Source organism: Salmo salar, chromosome ssa10, assembly GCF_905237065.1.
Source record: "Salmo salar chromosome ssa10, Ssal_v3.1, whole genome shotgun sequence".
Lineage (NCBI taxonomy): Eukaryota > Metazoa > Chordata > Actinopteri > Salmoniformes > Salmonidae > Salmo > Salmo salar.
Window position 1 is genome coordinate 40,104,757 of NC_059451.1, and position 25,877 is coordinate 40,130,633.

Below are 25,877 nucleotides of genomic sequence, written 5' to 3' on the forward strand. Positions count from 1 at the left end.
GCTGGTTATCAAGGGGCAAAGTATTGACAAGTTTTTTTTAATTGAGAGAGTAGCTTAAAGTTTTCTTTACTGACCATAATTTTCACTTGTCTGACCGCTTGCATGATGATGAGTTTCTCAAATGACTGGCCTATCAGGGTAATGTTTTTTCTAGCCTGAATGATCTGAATCTAGGATTACTGGGACTCTCCGGAACTATATTCAATGTGCGGGACGGAATTGAGGCTATGATTAAGGAGTTGGAGCTCTTTTCTGTCTGCATTAACAAGGACAACACACAGGTCTTTCCATCATTGTATGATTTTTTGTGTGCAAATGAACTGAAGCTTACGGACAATGTCAAATGTGATATAGCGAAGCACCTGAGTGAGATGGGTGCGCAATTACGCAGGTACTTTCCCAAAACGGACGAAACAAACAACTGGATTCGTTATCCCTTTCATGCCCTGCCTCCAGTCCACTAACCGATATCTGAACAAGAGAGCCTCATCGAATTTGCAACAAGCGGTTCTGTGAAAATTGAATTTAATAAGAAGCCACTGCCAGATTTCTGGATAGGGCTGCGCTCAGAGTTTCTTGCCTTGGCAAATCGGCTGTTAAGACACTGATGCCCTTTGCAACCACATCCCTATGTGAGAGTGGATTCTTTGCCCTCACTAGCATGAAAACTAAATACAGGCACAGACTGTGTGTGGAAAATTATTTAAGACTGAGACTCTCTCCAATACAACCCAACATTGCAGAGTTATGTGCATCCTTTCAAGCACACCCTTCTCATTAACCTGTGGTGAGTTATTCACCATTTTTGATGAACAAATAAGGTTTTATATGTAAGATGGCTAAATTAAGAGCAAAATTATTGATTATTATTATGTTATTATTTGTGCCCTGGTCCTATAAGAGCTCTTTGTCACTTCCCATTAGCCAGGTTGTGACAAAAACGCACACTCATTCTTATGTTTAATAAATGTATGGTACAGTGTGTGTGGCAGGCTTACAATGATGGCAAAAAACAACATTTGAGAGTGAGCTGGCCCTGGTCCTAGAGGGGGTATGCAGCTGGAGGTTGAATGTTTGAAGGGGTACGAGACTATAAAAAGATAAGGAACCACTGGCCAAGATGGGGGCTGTAGTGATACTATAACATTTAACTGTACCACTGTATAATTAAATAGTATACTTAGAGAAATAAGGACATGTAATTTCCATTAGAGCAGTCACTTGACTATCTTGTCACTATAATAGAACATTTTTGCTAAGGTGATGGCTAGAAGAGATAGAGGTTTGGTAAAAAAAACCATCAGATTTGACTTTTCGTAGCAGGCTAGAACTTAAACAGCATGTTATGATAATTAACGTAACAGGTTAGGAGAATTTGGCTAAGATAAGTGTTAAAATTTCAATTTTGACGTTAATTTAACAAGAGCTGTATCCCATCTAGCATAACCCTTTGGCTAATATGAGCTAGGGAAAGATTTGCCTCCGTACTTTCGCCAAAACGCACACTTGTCGAAAGTGTCGGCAGCTTCTTCAAGCTATTCATTCACCAAAACAAACTTTGCTTTACACGTTTACCTGTCAGTATAGTTCAGCTGTGACAAAGTTAAATGAGAAATTGTGCGAGGTGAAACCCATTTAGAAACGTTTTGTCAACGAAAGGGCGATGTTATTCTGGGGAAGAGGACTTCGCAACGCTGTTACCAAAAAGGCTATGCAAGAAGTCCAGCTCTACTGGTAATACATGCAGTTCAAGTGTCCGTAAATACGATGTGCATTCTACGGTAGCTAACTTAGCTAGATAATTATTTGCAGATATTACAACAATGGTTCGTGGTTAGCAATGAAAATACTTAGAATAGTCTATGCCTCCAATACAGCTGTCATGCACGTTGTCTGGCTGTCGGTGCATTTTAATATATTGACAGACGATGGCGCTATTTACCAATCTCAGGTTCCAGTTGTAGCGTATGAAATGTAATATACATTTGGTCTGAGATCAGTCAAATTTCAAATGTATTTATAAAGCCCATTTTACGTCAGCCGATGTCACAAAGTGCTATACAGAAACCCAGCCAAAAACCCAAAACAGCAAGCAATGCAGATGTAGGAGCACGGTGGCTACGACAAACTCCCTAGGAAGAAACCTAGCGAGTAACCAGGCTCAGAGGGGTGGCAAAGCCTCTTCTGGCTGTGCCGGGTGGAGATTATAACAGTACATGGCTAAGATGTTCAAACGTTCATGGTTGTAGAGGGTGCAACAGGTCAGCACCTCAGGAGAAAATGTCAGTTGGCTTTTCATAGCTGATCATGATACTAGATTCATAGATTATCAGTTAAAATACACATGAATTGTCAGTATTTATTCATCAAGTAGATAATCTGTCTAATTGTGTTTGTTTTCCCTTCAGTACGTCAGTGGTATCAGGCAGAGAGCGTGTGAATGGGGTGGATCTGTTCTACCAGCAGACTGGAAAAGGAGACCATGCTGTTTTACTACTGCCTGGAGCTCTGGGTAGGTAACAACACTAGTAACATGGTCCCCAGGCTATAAGTGTCTGGTGCACAACACTGCCGCCCTCTGTCACTTCCCCAAACCTTGTCCATTGACTGTCTAAAGTTGTAGATGATGATCTCTTTCAAATATGGAGTAGCCTAAATCATACGTCACACTACTGATTAAGGCATCTGCCCATCAGAGCATCAACATTAGTAATTGTGACTTTGATGTTGAGAGGTGACTGAGGATTTCAAGCGGCAGTGGTTCCCAAACTTTTTATAGTCCCGTAGCCCTTCAAACATTCAACCTCCAGCTGCGTACCCCCTCTAGCACCAGGGTCAGCGCACTCTCAAATGTTGTTTTTTGCCATCATTGTAAGCCTGTCACACACATACTATACGATACATTTATTAAACATAAGAATGAGTGTGAGTTTTTGTCACAACCCAGCTCGTGGGAAGTGACAAAGAGCTCTTGTAGGATCAGGGCACAAATAATAATATAAAAATAATCAATAATTTTGCTCTTTATTTAGCCATCTTACATATAAAACCTTATTTGTTCATCAAAAATTGTGAATAACTCATCACAGGTTAATGAGAAGGGTGTGCTTGAAAGGATGCACATAACTCTGCAATGTTGGGTTGTATTGGAGAGTCTCAAACTTTAATCATTTTCCACACACAGTCTGTGCCTGTATTTAGTTTTCATGCTAGTGAGGGCCGAGAATCCACTCTCACATAGGGATGTGGTTGCAAAGGGCATCAGTGTCTTAACAGCGCGATTTGCCAACGCAAGAAACTCTGAGCGCAGCCCTATCAAGACATCTGGCAGTGGCTTCTGATTAAATTCAATTTTCACAGAACCGCTTGTTTCAAATTCGATGGGGCTCTCTTGTTGAGATATTGATTAGTGGACTGGGTACAGGGCATGAAAGGGATAACGAATCCAGTTGTTTGTTTCGTCCGTTTTGGGAAAGTACCTGCGTAATTGCGCACCCATCTCGCTCAGGTGCTTCGCTATATCACATTTGACATTGTCCGTAAGCTTGAGTTCATTTGCACATAAAAAAAATCATACAATGATGAAAAGACCTGTGTGTTGTCCTTGTTAATGCAGACAGAAAAGACTACATCCAATTTGCTGAGTAGAGTGATGGAGGCATTTTGTAAATTACATCGCCGAAGTCAAGGATTGGTAGGATGGTCAGTTTTCCAAGGTTATGTTTGACAGCATGAGTGAAGGAGGCTTTGTTGCGAAATAGGAAGCCGATTATAGATTTAATTTTGGATTGCAGATGCTTAATGTGAGTCTGGAAGGAGAGTTTACAGTCTAACCAGACACCTAGGTATTTGTAGTTGTCCACATATTCTAAGTCAGAACCGTCCAGAGTAGTGATGCTAGACGGGCGGGCGCGGGCAGCGATCGGTTGAAGAACATGCATTTAGTTTTGCTTGCATTTAAGAGCAGTTGGAGGCCACGGAAGGAGTGTTGTATGGCATTGAAGCTCGTCTGGAGTTTTGTTAACACAGTGTCCAAAGAAGGGCCAGAAGTATACAGATTGGTGTCGTCTGCGTAGAGGTGGATCAGAGAATCACCCGCCGCAAGAGCGACATCATTGATGTATACAGAGAAAAGAGTCGGCCCGAGAATTGAACCCTGTGGCACCCCCATAGAGACTGCCAGAGGTCCGGACAACAGGCCCTCCGATTTGACACACTGAACTCTATCTGAAAAGTAGTTGGTTAACCAGGAGAGGCAGTCATTTGAGAAACCAAGGCTGTTGAGTCTGCCGATAAGAATGCGGTGATTGACAGAGTCGAAAGCCTTGGCCAGGTCGATGAATACGGCTGCACAGTATTGTCTTTTATCGATGGAGGTTATGAGATCGTTTAAGACCTTGAGCGTGGCTGAGGTGCACCCATGACCAGCTCATTAACCAGATTGCATAGTGGAGAAGGTACGGTGGGATTCGAAATGGTTGGTGATCTGTTTGTTAACTTGGCCTTTGAAGACTTTAGAAAGGCGGGGTAGGATAGAAATAGGTCTGTAACAGTTTGGGTCTAGAGTGTGACCGCGGCAGCTTTCCAATCTTTAGGGATCTCAGACGATACAAAAGAGAGGTTGAACAGGCTAGTAATAGGGGTTGCAACAATTGCGGCGGATAATTTTAGAAAGAGATGGTCTAGATTGTCTAGTCCAGCTGATTTGTAGGGGTCCAGATTTTGCGGCTCTTTCAGAACATCAGCTATCCACAGCGCTTCTGGCAAAATATTCTGTGGACAGATTAAACTAAAGTTGAGTTGTTTGGAATAAACACACAACACTATGTGTGCAGAAAAAAAGGCACAGCACACCAACATCAAAACCTCATCCCAACTGTAAAGTATTGTGGAGGGAGCATCATGGTTTGAGGCTGCTTTGCTGCCTCAGGGACAGCTTGCCATCATTGACAGAAAAATGAATTCCCACGTTTTTTAAGACATTTTGCAGAAGAATGTAAATCTATCTGTCCACCAATTGAAGCTCAACAGAAGTTGGGTGATGTAACAGGACAACGACCCAAAACACAGAAGTAAATCAACAAAAGAATGGCTTCAACAGAAGAAAATATGCCTTCTGGAGTGGCCCAGTCAGAGTCCTGACCTCAACCCGATTTAAAATGCTGTGGCATGACCTCGAGAGCAGTTCACACCAGACATCCTAAGAATATTGTTGAACTGAAACAGTTTTGTAAATATGAATGGGCCAAAATTTCTCTTGGCTGTTGTGCAGATCAGATCTGCAACAACAGAAAACATTTGGTTGAGTTTATTGCTGCCAAAGGAGGGTTAACCAGTTATTAAATGCAAGGGTTCACATACTATTTCCACCCTACACTGTAAATGTTTACAATGGTGTGTTCAATAAAGACATGAAAACGTGTAATTGTTTGTGTGTTATTAGTTTAAGCAGACTGTGTTTGTCTATTGTTGTGACTTAGATGAAGATCAGATCAAATGTTATGACCAATTTATGCAGAAATCCTGGTAATTCCAAAGGGTTCACATACTTTTTCTTGCCACTGTATGGTCAGTAAAGGAAACTTTAAGCCTGTCTCAAGTGTCAATACTTTGCCCCTTGATATCAAGCGCACTTCTGTATGTTGTAAAAGCGTTACATGGTCGCTGCCATATCATTGCATAATGCCGAAAATACACGAGAGTTCAGGGGCCTTGCTTTAACAAAATTAAGTCCTCCACAATAGTATTGGGCTTGCCTGTCCTAGCCACTCGGTAGCTCACCATATAAGACGCTTCTAGCCCCTTCTTATTAATGGTATCTGTTGCTTTTATACGTCTTACTACTCGAAAGTCGTCTTTATTCTCACTCCAAAAACTCCCGTGGCTTATTTTTCAAATTGTAATGTTTTGTTTCTAAATGTCAGCGCAAGAGTGAAGGTTTCCCGCGAGAGAGTAACGGTTAATGTGATTGGATGTTAATTATTTGACTAGGCTACCCGTATTTGACGTTGTGTTATTTCCCTGAACACTAGATGGCTTCTTTTTATTTTTGGCAGTGAAACGAGGCTATTCATACGATAGTAAAACCTCACCCAAATGTTTCGCCCCGTTGGAAAATATAAATGTACTGTTTGAAAATGTGAAGGGATTTTTTTTATATATAATTTTTTTTTATGTGAATCACATTTTTATTTGGGGTACCCCCGACGGCATTGCACGTACCCCAGTTTGGGAATACCTGGCCTACGGTATAGAAAACTTCATAAAAACACATAGTAAGTTGTTTTGGGTCCTCATCAGAACAGGCATAGACCCTCTATAATGTTGGTTACCAGCAGTGTGCGTTCCTGTAACAGGAAGTGCTCAGACTGACTTTGGGCCGCAGCTGAAGTCTTTGAGTAAGGACCGCTTCACTGTGATTGGTTGGGACCCTCGCGGGTACGGAAACTCCCGCCCCCCGGAGAGAGACTTCCCTCTGGACTTCTTTGAGAGGGACGCCAAGGACGCTGTGGACCTGATGCAGGTCAGAGTCAAACCAATCAGGAATCACATTGGGAAGATGCTTTAAAATGTTGCTGTACAGGGTATGTAGAGTGTGTCTCTTAATATTGCATATTCCGCAACTGTAAAGTCAGCACACAAGATTATAGTGACTTTCTCCGCAACACAGAGAAACAGGACTACTCTGGATAGCATGAACTACACAGTTGCCTCTTGCTCTTTGTATGTGAGGACAGTCAGCCAAGTATATGTCCTTATTTATCTGTGAACGTGTGTGTTTTTCCCCTCATTGCTTATCTGTGAACGTCTGTGTCTTTTCCCTCATTGCTTTTCTGTGAACGTGTGTACAGTCGTGGGCAAAAGTTGAGAATGACACAAATATTAATTTTCAGAAAGTCTACTGCCTCAGTTTGTATGATGGCAATTTGCATATACTCCAGAATATTATGAAGAGTGATCAGATGAATTGCAATTAATTGCAAAGTCCCTCTTTGCCATGCAAATGAACTGAATCCCCAAAAAACATTTCCACTGCATTTCAGCCCTGCCACAAAAGGACCAGCTGACATCATGTCAGTGATTATCTCATTAACACAGGTGTGAGTGTTGACGAGGAAAAGGCTGGAGATCACTCTGTCATGCTGATTGAGTTTGAATAACAGACTGGAAGCTTCAAAAGGAGGGTGGTGCTTGGAATCATTGTTCTTCCTCTGTCAACCATGATTACCTGAAAGGAAACACGCGCCGTCATCATTGCCTTGCACAAAAATGGCTTCACAGGCAAGGATATTGCTGCCAGTAAGATTGCACCTAAATCAACCATTTATCAGATCATCAAGAACTTCAAGGAGAGCGGTTCAATTGTTGTGAAGAAGGCTTCAGGGCGCCCAAGAAAGTCCAGCAAGCGCCAGGACCGTGTCCTAAAGTTGATTCAGGTGCGGGATCAGGGCACCACCAGTACAGAGCTTTCTCAGGAATGGCAGCAGGCAGGTGTGAGTCCATCTGGACGCACAGTGAGGCAAAGACTTTTGGAGGATTGCCAGGTGTCAAGAAGGGCAGCAAAGAAGCCACTTCTCTCCAGGAAAAACATCAGGGACAGACTGATATTCTGCAAAAGATACAGGGACTGGACTGCTGAGGACTGGGGTAAAGTCATTTTCTCTGATGAATCCCCTTTCCGATTGTTTGGGGCATCTGGAAAAAAGCTTGTCCGGTGAAGACAAGGTGAGCGCTACCATCAGTCCTGTGTCATGCCAACAGTAAAGCATCCTGAGACCATTCATGTGTGGGGTTGCTTCTCAGCCAAGGGAGTGGGTTCACTCACCATTTTGCCTAAGAACACAGCCATGAATAAAGAATGGTACCAACACATCCTCTGAGAGCAACTTCTCCCAACCATCCAGGAACAGTTTGGTGACGAACAATGCCTTTTCCAGCATGATGGAGCACCTTGCCATAAGGCAACAGTGATAACTAAGTAGCTTGGGGAACAAAACATCGATATTTTGGGTCCATGGCCAGGAAACTCCCCAGACCTTAATCCCATTGAGAACTTGTCAATCCTCAAGAGGCGGGTGGACAAACAAAACCCCACAAATTCTGACAAACTCCAAGCATTGATTATGCAAGAATGGGCTGCCATCAGTCAGGATGTGGCCCAGAAGTTAATTGACAGCATGCCAGGGTGGTTTGCAGAGGTCTTGAAAAAGGGTCAACATTGCAAATATTGACTCTTTGCATCAACTTCATGTAATTGTCAATAAAAGCATTTGACACTTATGAAATGCTTGTAATTATACTTCAGTATTCCATAGTAACATCTGACAAAAATATCTAAAGACACTGAAGCAGCAAACTTTGTGAAAATGTATGTCTTTCTCAAAACTTTTTGCCACGACTGTATGCTTTTCCCCTCATTACTTATCTGTGAACGTGTGTATGCCTTTTCCCTCATTGCTTATCTGTAAACGTGTCTTTTCCTTCATTGCTTATCTGTGAACGTGTGTGCGTCTTTTCCCTTATTGCTTATCTGTGAATGTCTTTCCCATGGTAGGCGTTGAGATTTCCAAGGTTCTCTCTGCTGGGCTGGAGTGACGGAGGCATTACTGCTCTGATCGCAGCAGCCAGGAACCCCTCCCTGGTCAATAAGATGGTGGTGTGGGGCTCCAACGCATATGTCTCACCACAAGATGTAAAGATCTACAATGGTGAGGTCTTCTTATTGGTGTGTGCGAGCATGCTTTGGAGAGACTGGATAAGGCCGCTCCGCATGTGTCTGGGTTTGTGTAATACAGCTTGTGTGTGTCCATGTGTCTTCTACACCTGCATTGCTTGCTGTTTGGGGTTTTAGGCTGGGTTTCTGTACAGCACTTTGAGATATCAGCTGATGTAAGAAGGGCTATATAAATAAATTTGATTTGATTCAGCGATCCGTGATGTGTCTCAGTGGAGTGAGAGGATGAGGAGGCCCATGGAGGAAGTGTATGGGGCAGAGCTCTTCATTAAGACCTGGGAAGGATGGGTGGATGGGATTGGACAGTTCGCCCAGAGACCAGAAGGTAAGGGCAGCAACATCTTTGCAGCAAAGATTCCAATTTTCCAGTTCCACTTGTCAGTTCCTGTGTTAGGCAGTATCTGTATAGATCCTTAGACTTGTGTTCTGTCTGTCCTGTATTGTTCAGGAAGCATCTGTATGGAGCTGCTGCCTCAGATCAGCTGTCCCTCTCTCATCATCCACGGAGAGAAGGATCCCATGGTGCCCAGCTTCCACCCTCAGTATCTCCTCAAACACATCAAGGGTTCAAGGTGAGCTGATTCCCCCATTACATTCCTTCTCTTTTGTTTTCCTATCCTCCCTTTTGTATGTTTTTCTCTCTTATAGAGGCATTGTATGAAAATACATGCTAACTGTACATAATTTCTATGTCAATGTTTAACTACAACCACTAATGATACGTACAACCTCCACTGTAACATCTTCTTCGGTGTCCAGGTTGCATCTGATGCCGGAAGGGAAACACAACCTACACCTGAGGTTTGCTGCCAAGTTCAACAAGCTCGTTGAAGACTTCCTGAACCAGTGATGGACATAGGAATAGGGTGCCATTTGGGACGCAGCTTAACATTTTGTACTACTTTTGACTAGGACCCTGGTCAAAAGTAGTGCAGTATGTAGGGATTAGGGTGCCAATTCAGTTACACAAGTACTGCACCCACAGGAAATGAAAAGCTTTCAGGCCTGGGTCTGTGTTCAAGAGTGGACAACATTGAAGGAGCACTATAGCAAGCAACAGTAATAATCAATCGGAGTCTGGTCCATTAATTAACTGACTTACTGGTATATGAGCCAAAATAAATATCCATCCACATGACTATTGCAAATGTTATGTATTAATTCCTTGTGTAACTTTTTGCATCATTTGTATTGTGTCCAGTCCTCTTTTGTACTGTTGTGTCATATATGGCATGTTATGTAAATGTTGCATTTGCACCAACTGTTATGCCATGTAAAACAAAGCAAAAGAAAAGTTGGAAAATGATAGTCATTCAATTACAATTTTAATCAGACATATTTAGTAAACAGCAGGGGTGAAAGTAAGGTGGTTCGGTACGGCATCCCAGCAAAATAAATAGTTTGGTTACGCCGTACCAGTTAAACATGAATCTATCACAATGATTAAAACAAAATGTCAAGAAAATGAGCAAATGGACTTAAACTGGTGGTATAGCCTATGCTCCAATATGCGATGTGGTCAGATGAGAACACTGACATTTTGCCAAGATAGAGAGGAGTGGCTGACACAGACGCGTGCAGACAGCAGTGGACACATCAATTCTGGCCTAATGACAATCACCAAATGTCATTAGACTTTTTGGTGTTTTGTGTAACAGATGACTCTTTCCAGTCACCACTGTTTGGAACAGTGCTCGACTTGGACTGAAATAGGTTCCGGTACGTTTGAGCTAATATTCTATAAGAGGAACAGGAGCTAGAACATTTGAAGTACCAGCACTCAGTTCCGGTGAGGTCCTGCCCAAGTCAACCACTGGTTTGGAGGCTGGAAATATGTTGAGTGGATGAGCTTGGAGCCCTTTGAAGTGATTGTTTGACAATCAGATAGAAACATCATGACTGGTTGTGTTTATACCACAATACTAGTTAATACATTTTAAAAGTTATGAAAAATCTTTACTAGGTCCACAGACATCCTTTTGAATTAATAGGAATTCTATATGTAATTCCATGATTAGGCCGATACATTTATTGGGTCTATAGGCAAAAGCACATGTAGGTCCCGTAGTGGGAAGAAATGAATGATACTTTCAGCGCTGGTAAACAGTCTTTATAAAACCAGTGAACTCTTCATATGTACAGTGTGTTCTCTGACAGGCACAACGGTGTCAGTTACAATGAGCCTATCCATCTTTTGATGGACACATTTTACACCTGACCGAGAACTACATGCTCTCCCTCTTGTGAATGTTATTCATGTGTGATTTCAGGGAACTCATCTGATTGAAGCATTTATCGCAATAGTTACAGCGAAACGGTTTCTCGCCAGTGTGAATTCTCTGATGGCGTTTAAGATCGCTTGTTGATAAAAAGCATTTACCACATGAAGGACACATGTATGGTTTCTCCCCAGAATGAGTCCTCATGTGACCATTCAGGTGTTCCTTTCTGCTAAAGCTTTTTCCACAAGTGTTACACAGGTACGGTTTCTCTCCAGTGTGAATTCTCTCGTGGAGTTTGAGTTGGCTTTCTTTTGGAAAAGCTTTTTCACACATCGTGCACTGCAGCATTGCCTTCTGTTTGTGACTCTTCATATGCTGCTTAAGGTTTCGCATCTGATGGAAGCTTTTGCCGCAATCGCTGCAGAGATACGCTGGAGGCTCCTCTCCTTCCTCTCCTGTCTCCCCTGTGTGTACCCTCATATGGCTTAGCAAATTGCCCTCGTAGTTGAAGCATTTGTTACATTCAACACACCTATATGGTTCCTCACCTGTGTGAATTCTCTCATGCTTTTTCAAATCGCTCGAATAGACAAAGCATTTCCCGCAGACATCACACCTGTATGGCTGCTCCCCTGTGTGGCTCCTCATGTGGTCTGTCAGTCTAGTATTGTGGAGGAAGCATTTGCCACATTCATGGCAGCAGTAGGGTTTCCGTGTTGTGTGTATCTTCATGTGCGTTTTCAGGCCTCCCTTAAGAGTGAAGCTTTTGTCGCATTCCTTGCAGCTGTATGGTTTCTCACCAGTGTGGATCCGCTGGTGCCGTTTTAAATCACAGTCTGATATAAAGCATTTCTCACATAGAAGGCACCGGAATAATCTCTCTCCTGTATGAGTGCGCATATGCCCTATCAAGTCCGATTTACGGCTGAAACTTTGACTGCAATCACTGCACACGTATGGTGTCTCTCTATTGTGAGTTTTTAGGTGTTGTCTTAGACCTGCTTTAAATGTGAAACATTTTTCACACATAGGACACTGAAGTCGTTGCCCTGTGTGACTCCTCATATGCTCTTTCAGTGTTGCCTTCAGACTGTAGCTTTTTCCACACTCTTGGCAGCTGCATGGTTTCACTCCGGTGTGAATTAGCTGATGGCGTTTTAGAACCACAGCTGATATACAGGATTTCTCACACACAGGACATTTAAATAGGCTCTCCCCTCCTGTGTGGGATCTCATATGCTCTGTCAGGTGTCCCTGACGTGTGAAACCTTTGTCACACTCAAAACATTGATACGGTTTCTCTCCATTGTGAGTCTTCATATGCCTGACCAGAGCTCCCTTGCCTTTGAAGGACCTGGAGCATTCTTTGCACTTATATGGTTTTTCATCTTTCTGATGAATTTTCCGGTGATTTCCTAAATGGCTTCTGCTAATGAAGCATTGACTGCACACAGAGCATTTGTATGGTGTCACTCCTGTGTGAGTGTTTATATGCCTGTCCAGGATTTCCTTGTGGTTGAATGATTTGCCACATTCAGTACAGCTGTATGGTTTCTCACCAATGTGAATAATTCTCTGATGTATTTTTAACTGGCCTGCCCTAGTGAAGCTCTTCCTGCACACAGTACACATGTGTAACCGCTTCTCTGTGTGAGCCCTCAACGGTGCTTTCAGCTCACTGGTTATCTTGGCCTCAGTGCAGACTTTAGAGTCTGGATGTAGACCTAGTTCAGAGAGGGGCTGAGAGTCAATGATTGGTTCTGATACTCCGTAGTCCTCTCCATCATCAGGTTCTGTTTTGATTCCGACAGTGGTGTTGGTGGGTAGAGGGTCCCTCTCACTGTCCTGATCACAGTCACTTTCCACATAGGGAGGAGGAAATATAAACTGTGTGACCTCTGTGGTATCCTGACTGGCCTTGAGTTCTTTCTGTTGCTCTGTAATCAATGTGTGCCCTGTGTCCTCCTGCACCCGACTGGGGCTCCACTCCTGCTCACAGTGTGGTTGTTGTTGCTGCTTAGGTGGAATCTCTCGAGTTAGCTGCTGGGGGTCTGGGGAGAAGGATGGGAAATAAGGTTCTACACATTCGATAAATAACTCAAACACAATTCACATCAATTCAGGTTGGCTACCTTCACAATTATTTAGGCCTATGCACTGCTTCTTAACCTGGGGAAATACAGTTTGTTTGAGCTAACATTCCACTCCTTGTCATGCCAAAAATGTTTGGCAATAACACAGAATACAAGGATTGGAATGTTAGCAACAACAACAAAAAACTGGTTCTGACTCATTCTGGAGTGGCAAAGAGTGACATCATCGCTTTAAGACTGGCAGTCTACCGCCCTTCTGCTACTGCGACGAATGCAACTGTGGATGAATATGTGCATTAGCAGTCATCGGTATTGTTTTAATCGTATGCTGTTTACTAGTCACAAACCTGCTCCCAAATCCAGAAGAATCCTCCGTAGACGACCATTCTCCTGCTTTGAGCTGGATATCTCTTCCAAGTACTCTATTATCGTCTTTTCCACTATCCTAAATATATCAACTGCCGCTGATTTTAATCGGTCATGGTACTCGGTTTTATTTTCTCCAAATAGCTCAACAGCTGCCGTTGTTAACCGTTCGGTGATAAACAGATTCAACATCTGTATTTTGGACATTTTGAGGAAACATTAACGCTTTGACAACTTAAATTAAACCTAAAGATACTCGTCAACTTCTTACCACCTTAGCATTTTTCATGCCGAAGTTCCGAGCTTGCAAAGATTTCCGGCTTCGAAAAGATGTTGACACTTTGAAGACCGAATGACATTCAAGCAGAGGCGGGAACAATACACAGCTAGCCAATCATGTTTCTCATGATGTTCAGAATCACGTGCAAGTGCTTCTATCGATTGCTTACGCATTCCAGAAACCAGGAAGTGACTTCTGGTTTACGGGCGCACATGAGTTGGTTGAACAAATTCAAATGAATCGTCTCGTTTCGTCGTAGCTACTTGTCTTCCTACAAACAGCTATTCAAAAGGAACGTATCAGAATATGGAGCAGTAGGCAATGCCATTACAGTGCACGATTTCTCAGAGAAGATTCTGAAGCAAACGGTTCACTTTCACGTCATGAAACTTAATGTTTTTTTCCCCCCTTTTGGTCGGCTCGAACCCTGGACTTGTCCAACTTGGCTGTTTCAATGGAAAGTAAATTTGTGAGTAGCCTACTGTACAACAAATACACTGTTACAGAGCAGACTAGCTAACAGAGATTGGAAGCTAGCTAGCTTCACTGTGTAATGTTTCTAACTTTAACGTAGCTAGCTATTATATCAGGTGTGTGTGTATTCAGGATTTGATGCCGCTGTCTACCTTAGTCCTGGGGGACCCATCTGAAACCACCCAGAATTCACTGGCGCAGAGATTGAGTAAGCACCCATTTCTTAATCTTCCTGTCAATATCCTATCCTCTCAGAAGATTGTCTGTATCCTCCACATACTGTGACGTAATTGTCCAGCTTCACGCTATCATAATGGTGCTTTCAAGACAACTGGGAATTTGGAGAAAAAAAACATCAGATCACAAAGTCAGAGCTTTAGAAAGACGGAGCTATATCGCTCCGCAAATACAGGACAAAAAAATATATATTTTTGTATTAACTGTTTTTATTCAGATTTTCCAGGTGGTGCTGCAGCACCTCTACTTCCCGAGTCTATGGTCAGACTTCGTTTCTTTCTGAATTCGCAGTTGTCTTGAACTCACTGAAGTCGGAATCAGAGATTTCCAAGTTCCCAGTTGTTTTGAACGCAGCATAAGACAGGCCACATATTTACACACACACAAACTTATCCAAGATTCCACAACATTGTGCTTACAGTCAAATTTGTCTAACAATCAATTATACATCGATTTATTCTGAACAAAAAATAAACTCAACATGCAACAATTTTACTGCGTTACAGTTCATGTAACGAAGTCAGTCAATTTAAATAAATAAATGAGGCCCTAATCTATGGATGGGAGGGCATAAGCCCACCCACTGAGGAGCCAGGCCCAGCCATCAGAATGAGTTTTTCCCCACAAAAGGGTTTTAATACAGAAATAAATACTCCTCAGTTTTGTCAGCTGTCCAGGTGGCTAGTCTCGGACGATTTTGCAGGTGAAGAAGCTGGGTGTGGAGGTCCTGGGATGGCGTGGTTACGTGTGGTCTGCAGTTGTGACGCTGGTTGGACGTACTGCTAAATTCTCTAAAACAACATTGGTAGAGAAATTAACATTCAATTCTCTGGCAAGACTCTGGTGGACATTCCTGCAGTCAGCATGCCAACTGCACACTCCCTCAAAACTTGAGACATCTGTGGCATTGTGTTGTGTGACAAAACTGCACATTTTAGAGTAGCATTTTATTCTCCCCAGTAAAAGGTGCACCTGTGTAATGATAATGCTGTTTAATCAGCTTCTTGATTAAATCCATCCACCTGACAGGTGTGGCATATCTTGGTAAAGGATAAATGCTCACTAACAGGGATGTAAACAAATTTGTACACAAAATTTGAGATAAATAAGCTTTTATGTGTATTGAACATTTGTGGGATCTTTTATTTCAGCTCATGAAACATGGGACCAACACTTTACATGTTGAGTTTATATTTTTCTTCACTATAGTTGCTATATGTTATTCAGAATCAGAACATTTACAGAAAGCTAGACACTTAAACCACTAACCAGTATGATTCTCTTTTGTTGGTGTCAGTTTACACGATTTGAAACATCACTAACCCAGCTGTCCTCGTCACTAACCCAGCTGTCCTCCTTATCCTTTGTTGTCCAGCTAAGAGGACTAAGAAACAGGTGTTTGTGAGCTCCAATCTGCCCATGACCGACTCAAACCTGTCTCTGCTGGTGGAGAATAGGATAAAGAAGGAGATGGAAGTTCACGCTGATACATTTATCTTTTACCCCATTTTATATTGACTTTTTACCGAAATAATACAATGGATAGAACAACATTACCTACCTGTCTAGACTGTTTGTCACTTGTTGTTTTAGCACTTGCTTGAGATCTAACCTGAGACTGTCTCTGTTTAGAGGCTGCAGATGCACACATTTCCTGTGCCCGCTGCCCACCCACAAACTGAGTCTACAGACATCACATGTATCACCTTGATAGTGTTCATTTATTCACAAACAATAAATTAAGTTATTTATTATCAAAACAACATTTATGGTTTTAATATGTACAAGTGCATCATATAAAAAAAAACATTTAGAAAATATTAGTGCTTGACAATCACTCATGGAATTTCATTTATTTTACCACAATATTTCATTGATAAACATTTACAAACTACCAAATAAACAATACAAAGTGTCCACTGTCAAACTGTGCCATTTGCATCAAATATGGTTCATGGTAGAAATTATAGAGTATACTTGGCCTTATTAAGGTCATCTATGCATTGTGTGACAAATTGTCCAATGAAACTAATTGATGTGCCTAGTACATGAAATATCATAGTCCATACATCAGGGATCATTAACTAGATTCAGCAGCGGCTGATTTATTTTTCTTGAGTGGATGGTCAGGGGGCCGGATCATACTTAAAAATAATTTGTAGACTGAAAGAAGCCCAAATAGATATATTTGACGAAAACAAATCATTTCAAACCTTGTTTACATTTGTATATGGTCCCATATCTCTTATGTGTGGGAATACTTTGGAACAGACTTCTAAAATCAGTTGGAGCTGATTTGCTGGTGTTTCTGCAGTCTTTTCAGAAAACTTGGGGGGCCAAATAAAATCACCTGAGGCCGCCAATGTAAGGTGTGTATTAATAATTAGCATGTTAGAGTAGAGTTTGTATACAAACATACTCTGTAAGTCATAACTGTTCTAACTAGATCACACTATTGTACTAGCCTAATAAACTAGACACTAACCATTTCAAAACCCCGATAGACGTTGTGCTTCGTGGCATGGCCAGCCATTATTTAACAGTGCTAAAGAGACAGCTTGAAACAAGTCCTAAAAACAGCAATATACTACTAACATTATTTACCACAGTGTTGAGAACAGGGACAGGAAAGGTCAGAATTAGCAAAATTAAAGAGGTATTTCAGGCAACAAGAATGCCCTTGGCAACATGACAAAAATAAATACTGAATTACTGAACGATTCTTTCAAAGTCGCCTATCCAGTTGTAAAATTATTATTATTTTTATTTTTTTTAAACAAAAGAACTATCATGATAAAGCCATTCAGAAACATGTTTCATAGTGGAGACAGGCTCAATCTCAAATTGTACCCTATTCCCTATGTAGTACTTTTGACGAAGTAGTGTACTATGTAGTGAATAGGGTGCTATTTGGGACATATTATGCACATACTAGTAACTAACTAGTATTGTCCACTCAACACCATAGAATACAGAAATAAAAACGCCATAAAAAGGTCAAGTTCAAATCCTTTTCCATCACAGTTTTTAGGTTTCCGGCTGTCACTCACATAGCATTGTGTTGACAACCATCATTCACCAACATTAAATGGGGGAAGCAATACTCCGTTTTCTAAAGTCATATTGATTCCACTGCTACTAAGGATAAAGTGTCAACTTGGACTTTTGACAGGGGGGTGGGAGGCACCAATTCATAAATAAACCCACCAAGTAGGCTACAGTATATAGGCCTACCCTTTTATTCAATTTAGAGCGCAGCAGTTTCACCTAAAACAAGTTGGCTGACAAATATTTTATTACATTTGATTTAACTTTGAATTTTAGTGCAAAAAAATAAGCAGAGAGAAATGAAATGCATAGAGCACACATCACTGTTGAAAGCCATGACGTTTCAAATGAAATATAGAATACAGTGTCTGCTCTGCTGCTCTATACATTTGTCTCTATGTGGTTTGAGTACACTACTCTGCTGATAACTTACAGACACCATGACATCCCTCCTCAGCATGGAACCATGCTGAAACCATGGTACTCATTCTACACACTGCCAACCCTTGGCAACAACTACCCTATGGGCACTGATACATGTAAGTCATTGTAATGAGTTTCAGTTAATTGCAAAGACATACTTTTCCATATTTTGTTCCAAGATCCTGTTCTACTGCAGGCCCTCAGTCTTACTAAATCATATCGAGTGTCCAAAATAGTACCCTATTCCCTATAGATAGGCCTCGGGTCATGAGTAGTGCACTATGCAGGCCCTGGTCAAAAGCAGTACACTATATAGGGAATATGGTGACATTTAGGACGCAGAGAATCACTACTCTACAGGCTAACTCATCACCATATTACATTACCACCCATTTAAATCCAACCATTGATGCCCTCCTGGGGCATTTGAATAGTAATATTTTTTGGGGGTCCAAATCTTGGATGCCCATGATTGGGGAAGCTCGATTTCCCCCTTTCGCACTAACACAACGTGGAGAGATCGCATTATGAGTCTAATGAGAGGATTCATTTGTCCATTAAACCCACCAGAATGGGAATGTTTTTAAAGTTTTAAAATTAAAGAGTTCCTCATGGAAGAATCTGACAAGCGGAATTATTCCATGTTCTCCTGACTGAATGATCACATCAGACCAGGCCAGTCATGACAGTGACCAGGAGTGGGACAGTCCCTGCCATCCCCGCAGCACAGTCTCGTCCTATCCTCTGTGTGTGTCTGCTGCTACGACGACCCTCCCACCCCATTTGACACCATAATATTACCGATCACCTCCCCTCTGGTAGCATATGACGTCGGCACTGCTGCAAGAGCAGTAGCCGCTGCTGTTGTGGTGCTCCCGGTGGCCGTAAGATGCCGCGGCGTGTCGTGGACCCGGGAGTATAAGTCCCTATCCCCAGGCTTGGTGAGAAGGAGGTGCTGCTCTCCAGGCCGGTGGGAGAGGAGGGGCTGGCGAGTGTAGCTCTCCCCGTCCGCGAGGCTCTCTGGCAGGGGCTGGTTGCGCGGCTCAGGCAGCAGTAGCAGACAGATGATGCACAGCAGGGTGCAGGCAGCGAAGATCATGTGATGCAGGAAGTAGCCCTTCTGGTTGTGGAGCTCCATGATGGGGGCCGTCAGCATGCCGAAGCCAGCACTGGCCAGGACCAGGCCCAGACCACCACCCCTGGGGGAGGAAGGGAGACAGGGGAGAGTCAGTTTGACACTTAATTTCCTGCAATTCTACCCAGTTTGCTATAGAGGGGAGGTAAACGTTTGCCGTTTTTGATATGATCACTGATGAGCAATGGGCCTACCCCGGTCAGTAATTCCACTATGCTTACTACAAGTTTAGATAGCAGACCGCTAGACTACTACCAATCAACAACTGATCTACATTCTAGAACAGCAGTCTCTGTCAAATTGCATTTATATGACACATACAGACTACACCACGAGATGGCGCTAGTAGGCCACTAACACAAACCTAAAACTTGGTGAGTAGCAGTGGAGGCTGCTGAGGGGAGAACAGCTCATAATGGCTGGAAGGAGCGAATGGAATGGTGTCCATGTGTTTGATGTTATGTTGTTGATACCTTTCCACATGTTCCGCTCCAGCCATTACCACAAGCCCATCCTCCCCAATTAAGGTGCCACCAACCACCTGTAGTGTGTAGTTATAGGAATCAAATAACTGTAGGTGTGTGTGGGTGCGGTCAGACCATACATAGGTGTGTGTGGGTGCGGTCAGACCATACATAGGTGTGTGTGTTACCTGATGACGGTGGGAGTGATCTCAGCGCAGAAGAAGATGCTGAGGGTGCTGACGGCATGAGAGGAGAACATTCCAATGATGGAGAATGCCACAGAGAACTTCCTGTTTAGCGTGTCCCTCAGAACTAACCATACAAGAGGAGGAGGCACACGAGAGGTGAGACACATACATCATAAGTATAAACATTTCACTTAATAAAAACCGAACACAGTGGTGTACTGAGTAGCCATTCATTTTATTTAATGACTGTTTTGTATATTCTACAACACAAAATCAACAGATGGAGCCTGAGGCTGGCCTGTAGAGCACCTGACCGGCATACGCTCTTAGAAAAAGGTTCCAAAAACAGTTATTTGGCTGTCCCAATAGGTGAACCCATTTTGGTTCTAGGTAGAACCCCTTTTTTTAACCTTTATTTAACTAGGCAAGTCAGTTAAGAACTAATTATTATTTACAATGACAGCCTAGGAACAGTGGGTTAACAGCCTTGTTCAGGGGCAGAACGACAGATTTTTACCTTGTCAGCTTGGGGATTCGATCTAGAGACCTTTCAGTTACTGGCCCAACGCTCTAACCACTAGGTTACCTGCCGCCCCAGGTTAAAAGGGTTTAACCTGGAACCTAAAGGGTTCTACCTGGAACCCAAAGAGTTATACCTGGAACCTAAAGTGTTATACCTGGAACCCAAAGGGTTATACCTGGAACCTAAAGGGTTATACCTGCAACCTAAAGGGTTTAACCTGGAACCTAAAGGGTTTAACCTGGAACCTAAAGGGTTATACCTGAAACCTAAAGGGTTATACCTGAAACCTAAAGGGTTATACCTGGAACCTAAAGTGTTATACCTGAAACCTAAAGGGTTTAACCTGGAACCTACAGGGTTTAACCTGGAACCTACAGGGTTATACCTGAAACCTAAAGGGTTATACCTGAAACCTAAAGGGTTATACCTGGAACCTAAAGTGTTATACCTGAAACCTAAAGTGTTATACCTGAAACCTAAAGGGTTTAACCTGGAACCTACAGGGTTATACCTGGAACCAATGAGTGCATTCTTCCAATCGGTCTGAGTATGATTTTAAAGTCAAACTGTACCTGTGTCATGGCGAAGGCTGTACTTGCCAATCACTATATTCAAACAAAGGCCAGGGTGGGGGGAAGAAAAATAGAGAAAATTAGCATGAGCATAGCCATTAGAAGAGCTCATTATTTGTCTGACAGATACTGTTGATCTGATATAATGACTGAAGAACAGAGGTAATGATGCAGAAAGTGACATTCTCCTAGTAGTCTTCTCTGAAGCACTAAGTCCATTATTTGAGTATGACATTTGTCTATGACAGATTCAAATTATAATGGGATGTTATTGCTTTGTGTTTTCCCATGTAAAGAGCTATTTGTGATTGAAGGATTATGAGGGGGATGCCAGCATTGGTCACTTGTTAAAACATCTGACAAAACATGGGCTTTCATAAACTGAAGGTTGACCTAAATGTTTATTTCATAGAGATAAGATCTATATATATATATATATATATATACAGTGGGGGAAAAAAGTATTTAGTCAGCCACCAATTGTGCAAGTTCTCCCACTTAAAAAGATGAGAGGCCTGTAATTTTCATCATAGGTACACTTCAACGATGACAGACAAAATGAGAAAAAAAATCCAGAAAATCACATTGTAGGATTTTTAATGAATTTATTTGCAAATTATGGTGGAAAATAAGTATTTGGTCAATAACAAAAGTCTATCTCAATACTTTGTTATATACCCTTTGTTGGCAATGACACAGGTCAAACGTTTTCTGTAAGTCTTCACAAGTTTTTCACACACTGTTGCTGGTATTTTGGCCCATTCCGCCATGCAGATCTCCTCTAGAGCAGTGATGTTTTGGGGCTGTCGCTGGGAAACACTGACTTTCAACTCCCTCCAAAGATTTTCTATGGGGTTGAGATCTGGAGACTGGCTAGGCCACTCCAGGACCTTGAAATGCTTCTTACGAAGCCACTCCTTTGTTGCCCGGGCGGTGTGTTTGGGATCATTGTCATGCTGAAAGACCCAGCCATGTTTCATCTTCAATACCCTTGCTGATGGAAGGAGGTTTTCACACAAAATCTCACGATACATGGCCCCATTCATTCTTTCCTTTACACGGATCAGTCATCCTGGTCCCTTTGCAGAAAAACAGCCACAAAGCATGATGTTTCCACCCCCATGCTTCACAGTAGGAATGGTGTTCTTTGGATGCAACTCAGCATTCTTTGTCCTCCAAACACGACGAGTTGAGTTTTTACCAAAAAGTTATATTTTGGTTTCATCTGACCATATGACATTCTCCCAATCCTCTTCTGGATCATCCAAATGCTCTCTAGCAAACTTCAGACGGGCCTGGACATGTACTGGCTTAAGCAGGGGGACACGTCTGGCACTGCAGGATTTGAGTCCCTGGCGGCGTAGTGTGTTACTGATGGTAGGCTTTGTTACTTTGGTCCCAGCTCTCTGCAGGTCATTCACTAGGTCCCCCCGTGTGGTTCTGGGATTTTTGCTCACCGTTCTTGTGATAATTTTGACCCCACGGGGTGAGATCTTGCGTGGAGCCCCAGATCGAGGGAGATTATCAGTGGTCTTGTATGTCTTCCATTTCCTAATAATTGCTCCCACAGTTGATTTCTTCAAACCAAGCTGCTTACCTATTGCAGATTCAGTCTTCCCAGCCTGGTGCAGGTCTACAATTTTGTTTCTGGTGTCCTTTGACAGCTCTTTGGTCTTGGCCATAGTGGAGTTTGGAGTGTGACTGTTTGAGGTTGTGGACAGTTGTCTTTTATACTGATAACAAGTTCAAACAGGTGCCATTAATACAGGTAACGAGTGGAGGACAGAGGAGCCTCTTAAAGAAGAAGTTACAGGTCTATGAGAGCCAAAAATCTTGCATGTTTGTAGGTGACCAAATACTTATTTTCCACCATAATTTGCAAATAAATTCATAAAAAATCCTACAATGTGATTTTCTGGATTTTTTTCTCATTTTGTCTGTCATAGCTGACGTGTACCTATGATGAAAATTACAGGCCTCTCTCATCTTTTTAAGTGGGAGAACTTGCACAATTGGTGGCTGACTAAATACTTTTTTCCCCCACTGTATATGTGTTTTATTTGTGTGTGTATGCATAACACGTGTGTGTGTGTGTGTCTCCAACTCACAGTTGAGCAGACCCAGCTGCAGCAGTGACGCCAGGGCGGTGATGATCATGAAGGTGAGCAGTCCGCCCCGACGACCCATGAATGCCACGGCCGGGCACAGCGCCAGGCACGTCGCTACGGCGATGCCAGCCATAGTGTAGTAGTCAGCGTGAAACATGGCCGACACAGGAGCCTCCGGGTCCATCATACTGCGGGCAAAACAGTGGTGGATACCGTACCCAGTCAACCTGAGGAGAGAGAGACATGTAGCATAGGTTGGACTCTCTGGCGGAAGGGTATTCTCTCCTGGTCTAATGGTTAAGACATTAGACACACACACACACACACACACACACACACACACACACACACACACACACACACACACACACACACACACACACACACACACACACACACAAAATCATCATTACTAAGAGCAAGGCAGTGATGGATACCAAATGCCACCAATACAGAGGGTATATGGAGATATTATACACAATCTTGTATAACTAACCTTGTGGGGACACACAATTCAGTCCCATTCAAAATCATATTTTTCTTAAACCTTACCCTAATCCCAAAACCTAACCGTAACCCTAACCCTAGCTTAAACCTAATTCTAACCCTAACAGTGCTGACCCCATTTAGTCGACTGGTTGATTGTTTGGTTGATCAATAATTTTTTTTCCGACCAGTGGTACATTTATAATTTTTTGTTACCCCTTTTTCTCCCCAATTTCGTGGTATCCAATTGGTAGTTACAGTCTTGTCCCATCGCTGCAACTCCCGTACGGACTCGGGTGAGGTGAAGGTAGAGAGCCGAATGTCTTCCGAAACACAACCCAGCCGCACTGCTTCTTGATACAATGCCCACTTAACCCGGAAGTCAGCCGCACCACTGTGTCGGAGGAAACACCGTACAAACACCTACACCTGGCAGCCGTGGAGTCTCGCGATGGAACAAGAACATCCCTGCCGGTCAAACCCTCCCCGGGCTGCAAAGATTTTATTTTTGTCTTTATGTAGGCTACTTTTACATATTGGCAATGGAAGTTAATTTTAAATTTGTATCATTTATTTACATATAATGTTGATTAACCACATGACATTTACTTTGAGATATGAAGACTTTATTATAAATTAAATGAAACTGTTCCACAAAAATGTGCATCTGAAAATCCTAACTTGGCACGCTAAATGGATAAGGTTGCCGACCGCTGGTGTAGCCTATACCGACCGCTGGTGTAGCCTATACCGACCGCTGGTGTAGCCTATACCGACCGCTGGTGTAGCCTATACCGACCGCTGGTGTAGCCTATACCGACCGCTGGTGTAGCCTATACCGGCAACTTCAGGAGGGTAACACAGAATCTGTGAAGGCCAGCAGCAGTGGGAGGAGGAGTGTTGGGAACAGCTTGTTTCTTCTGGTTAGGCTACATTGATCTCTGGCTCCCTCTTTTTAGTAATTTGTGTGTCTTCAATTTTCATCGCAGTGCACAAAGCATCAGACAAGCTCAGTAGCCTACGTATAGTTGATTTGATTTAAACATAGGGTATGTCTATATATGGAAAAATACTAATTTTAAGATTTCGACCAATCAAAAGAGAACAGACAACTCTCGGTTGACCAAGAGTCGGGGACAACCCTAACCTTAACCCTAAACCCCCTAGAAATAGCATTTGACCTTATGGGGACTATCAAAATGTCCCCAGTTGGTCAAATGATTGTTTGTTTTCTATTCTAAGTCCCCACAAGTATAGTTACACACACACACACACACACACACACACACACACACACACACACACAAAAAAACCCCCCCCCATACCGGCACACAGCCTTGTCATAGCCACAAACTATACCAGCACACAGCCTTGTCATAGCCACAATGTACCGTTTCTCAATGGGAAACCTAACTCATATGAAATTCATGCTCTGTTTGGCACATTACCCACTGCCTTCGATACAATTACACACAGATGCGCACACACACAGACAGACTTACGAGTTGACACAGAGCACGACGATGTTCTTCCACAGGTTTCTGGTGCTGGTCATCTTGACGATGCAGGTCCTCTTTGGCTTCTTATGCAGCTCATGCTCCAGCTCTGATGGTGAGATAGAACACAGTGTGAGACCTTTACACTGGCAAGGAAACAACACGCACGCACGCACCACATACATGGAGCCAGCATCCACACCACACAGATTATACAGCAATGGTCTTCTGTGGGTTGATGTGTGTGTATGAGATCTGAAATAAAACACTTTATTTTATTGATCCAGCTGTATTAATCTGCTCCCTGCGTTAAACTCATTTCTCATGGAGAGTGTATGTGTCTGCCATCAAGCCTTGCAGATATATTTCATCATATGAAACTAAAGCCCTGCAGTTGCACATATAAAAATGAACGAGTGTGTGTGTGTTTGACACTGTGTCTGACTGACTGAATCCATAGCATACACATTTCATCACTGAAATCAGAGACCTGCAGTTACATGTTGTTTATAACAACAATATGATCAGTGTAAATGCAATAGACAATGGTGTGTTGTTGTTGAGTCTATGTGAGAAATCCCATATGTATATACTGCATGATCAGCTGCAAACCAGGGATCTGTGTAGTGGCCATGGACAGAACACAGTTATTTTTTGACATGCAGTGTCTTTTCCCTCTCTGTCTCTCCCTTTTCTCTCTGTCTCGCTACCTCTCCCCTCCATGTCTCTCCATCTGTCCTTTTACTCTCTGTCTCTACCTCTCCCCTCCCTGTCTCTCCAGCTCTCCTCTTACTCTCTCTTTCTACCTCTCCCCTCCCTGTCTCTCCATCTGTCATTTTACTCTCTGTCTCTACCTCTCCCCTCCCTGTCTCTCCATCTCCTTCACCTGTTAGAACGCCACTGGGCTCGGTTGTCATGTCGACCTGGTTCTTCCTGGCGATGCAGAGCATCATGGCTTTAGAGCGGCGGTAGTGCTGGGTGGCCAGGAGCCAACGCAGGGACTCAGGGAAGATCCTACAGAGAGAAAG

General features: G+C 42.8%; 3 protein-coding genes and 1 long non-coding RNA gene across 5 annotated transcripts in view; 2 read left to right on the top strand and 2 right to left on the bottom strand.

Moving 5' to 3' along the window:
* Positions 1-1,484: 1,484 nt before the first annotated feature.
* On the top strand, positions 1,485-9,872 carry bphl (biphenyl hydrolase like). Its single transcript, XM_014123235.2, has 7 exons — positions 1,485-1,734; positions 2,409-2,512; positions 6,357-6,523; positions 8,555-8,708; positions 8,928-9,059; positions 9,183-9,306; positions 9,494-9,872. The coding sequence occupies exons 1-7, from the start codon at positions 1,664-1,666 to the stop codon at positions 9,582-9,584; spliced, it is 843 nt and encodes a 280-aa protein (XP_013978710.1). The 5' UTR covers positions 1,485-1,663; the 3' UTR covers positions 9,585-9,872.
* A 170-nt stretch (positions 9,873-10,042) lies between these two features.
* On the bottom strand, positions 10,043-13,686 carry LOC106560367 (oocyte zinc finger protein XlCOF6). Its single transcript, XM_014123225.2, has 2 exons — positions 13,397-13,686; positions 10,043-13,007 (listed from the first exon to the last, which is right to left on the bottom strand). The coding sequence occupies exons 1-2, from the start codon at positions 13,620-13,622 to the stop codon at positions 10,960-10,962; spliced, it is 2,274 nt and encodes a 757-aa protein (XP_013978700.1). The 5' UTR covers positions 13,623-13,686; the 3' UTR covers positions 10,043-10,959.
* A 192-nt stretch (positions 13,687-13,878) lies between these two features.
* On the top strand, positions 13,879-15,962 carry LOC106560374 (uncharacterized). The gene is made up of 3 exons (XR_001318583.2): positions 13,879-14,164; positions 14,302-14,377; positions 15,782-15,962. It is a non-coding gene; the product is annotated as an uncharacterized lncRNA (long non-coding RNA).
* Positions 15,963-16,106: 144 nt separating this feature from the next.
* LOC106560368 (solute carrier family 22 member 23) overlaps positions 16,107-25,877 on the bottom strand; it is a 36,197-nt gene continuing 26,426 nt past the window's right edge. For both annotated transcript variants that reach the window (XM_014123227.2, XM_014123226.2), the window contains exons 5-10: positions 25,736-25,863; positions 24,856-24,958; positions 22,868-23,094; positions 20,760-20,792; positions 19,665-19,788; positions 16,107-19,076 (exon numbers count right to left, since the gene is read on the bottom strand). In XM_014123227.2, coding sequence (XP_013978702.1) covers positions 18,638-19,076; positions 19,665-19,788; positions 20,760-20,792; positions 22,868-23,094; positions 24,856-24,958; positions 25,736-25,863 — 1,054 coding nt within the window. In that variant the 3' untranslated portion in view covers positions 16,107-18,637. The remainder of the gene's footprint in view (positions 19,077-19,664; positions 19,789-20,759; positions 20,793-22,867; positions 23,095-24,855; positions 24,959-25,735; positions 25,864-25,877) is intronic.

Bases quoted from the DNA above. Each gene is read 5' to 3' on its own strand.
- LOC106560367 (XM_014123225.2), bottom strand. From the start codon at position 13,622: ATGTCCAAAATACAGATGTTGAATCTGTTTATCACCGAACGGTTAACA. The intron at 13,008-13,396 runs GTTTGTGACTAG...CCTTCTCCCCAG, and splicing joins TCTTCTGGATTTGGGAGCAG to ACCCCCAGCAGCTAACTCGA.
- bphl (XM_014123235.2), top strand. From the start codon at position 1,664: ATGTTATTCTGGGGAAGAGGACTTCGCAACGCTGTTACCAAAAAGGCT. The intron at 1,735-2,408 runs GTAATACATGCA...TTTTCCCTTCAG, and splicing joins CAAGAAGTCCAGCTCTACTG to TACGTCAGTGGTATCAGGCA. The intron at 9,060-9,182 runs GTAAGGGCAGCA...TGTATTGTTCAG, and splicing joins GTTCGCCCAGAGACCAGAAG to GAAGCATCTGTATGGAGCTG.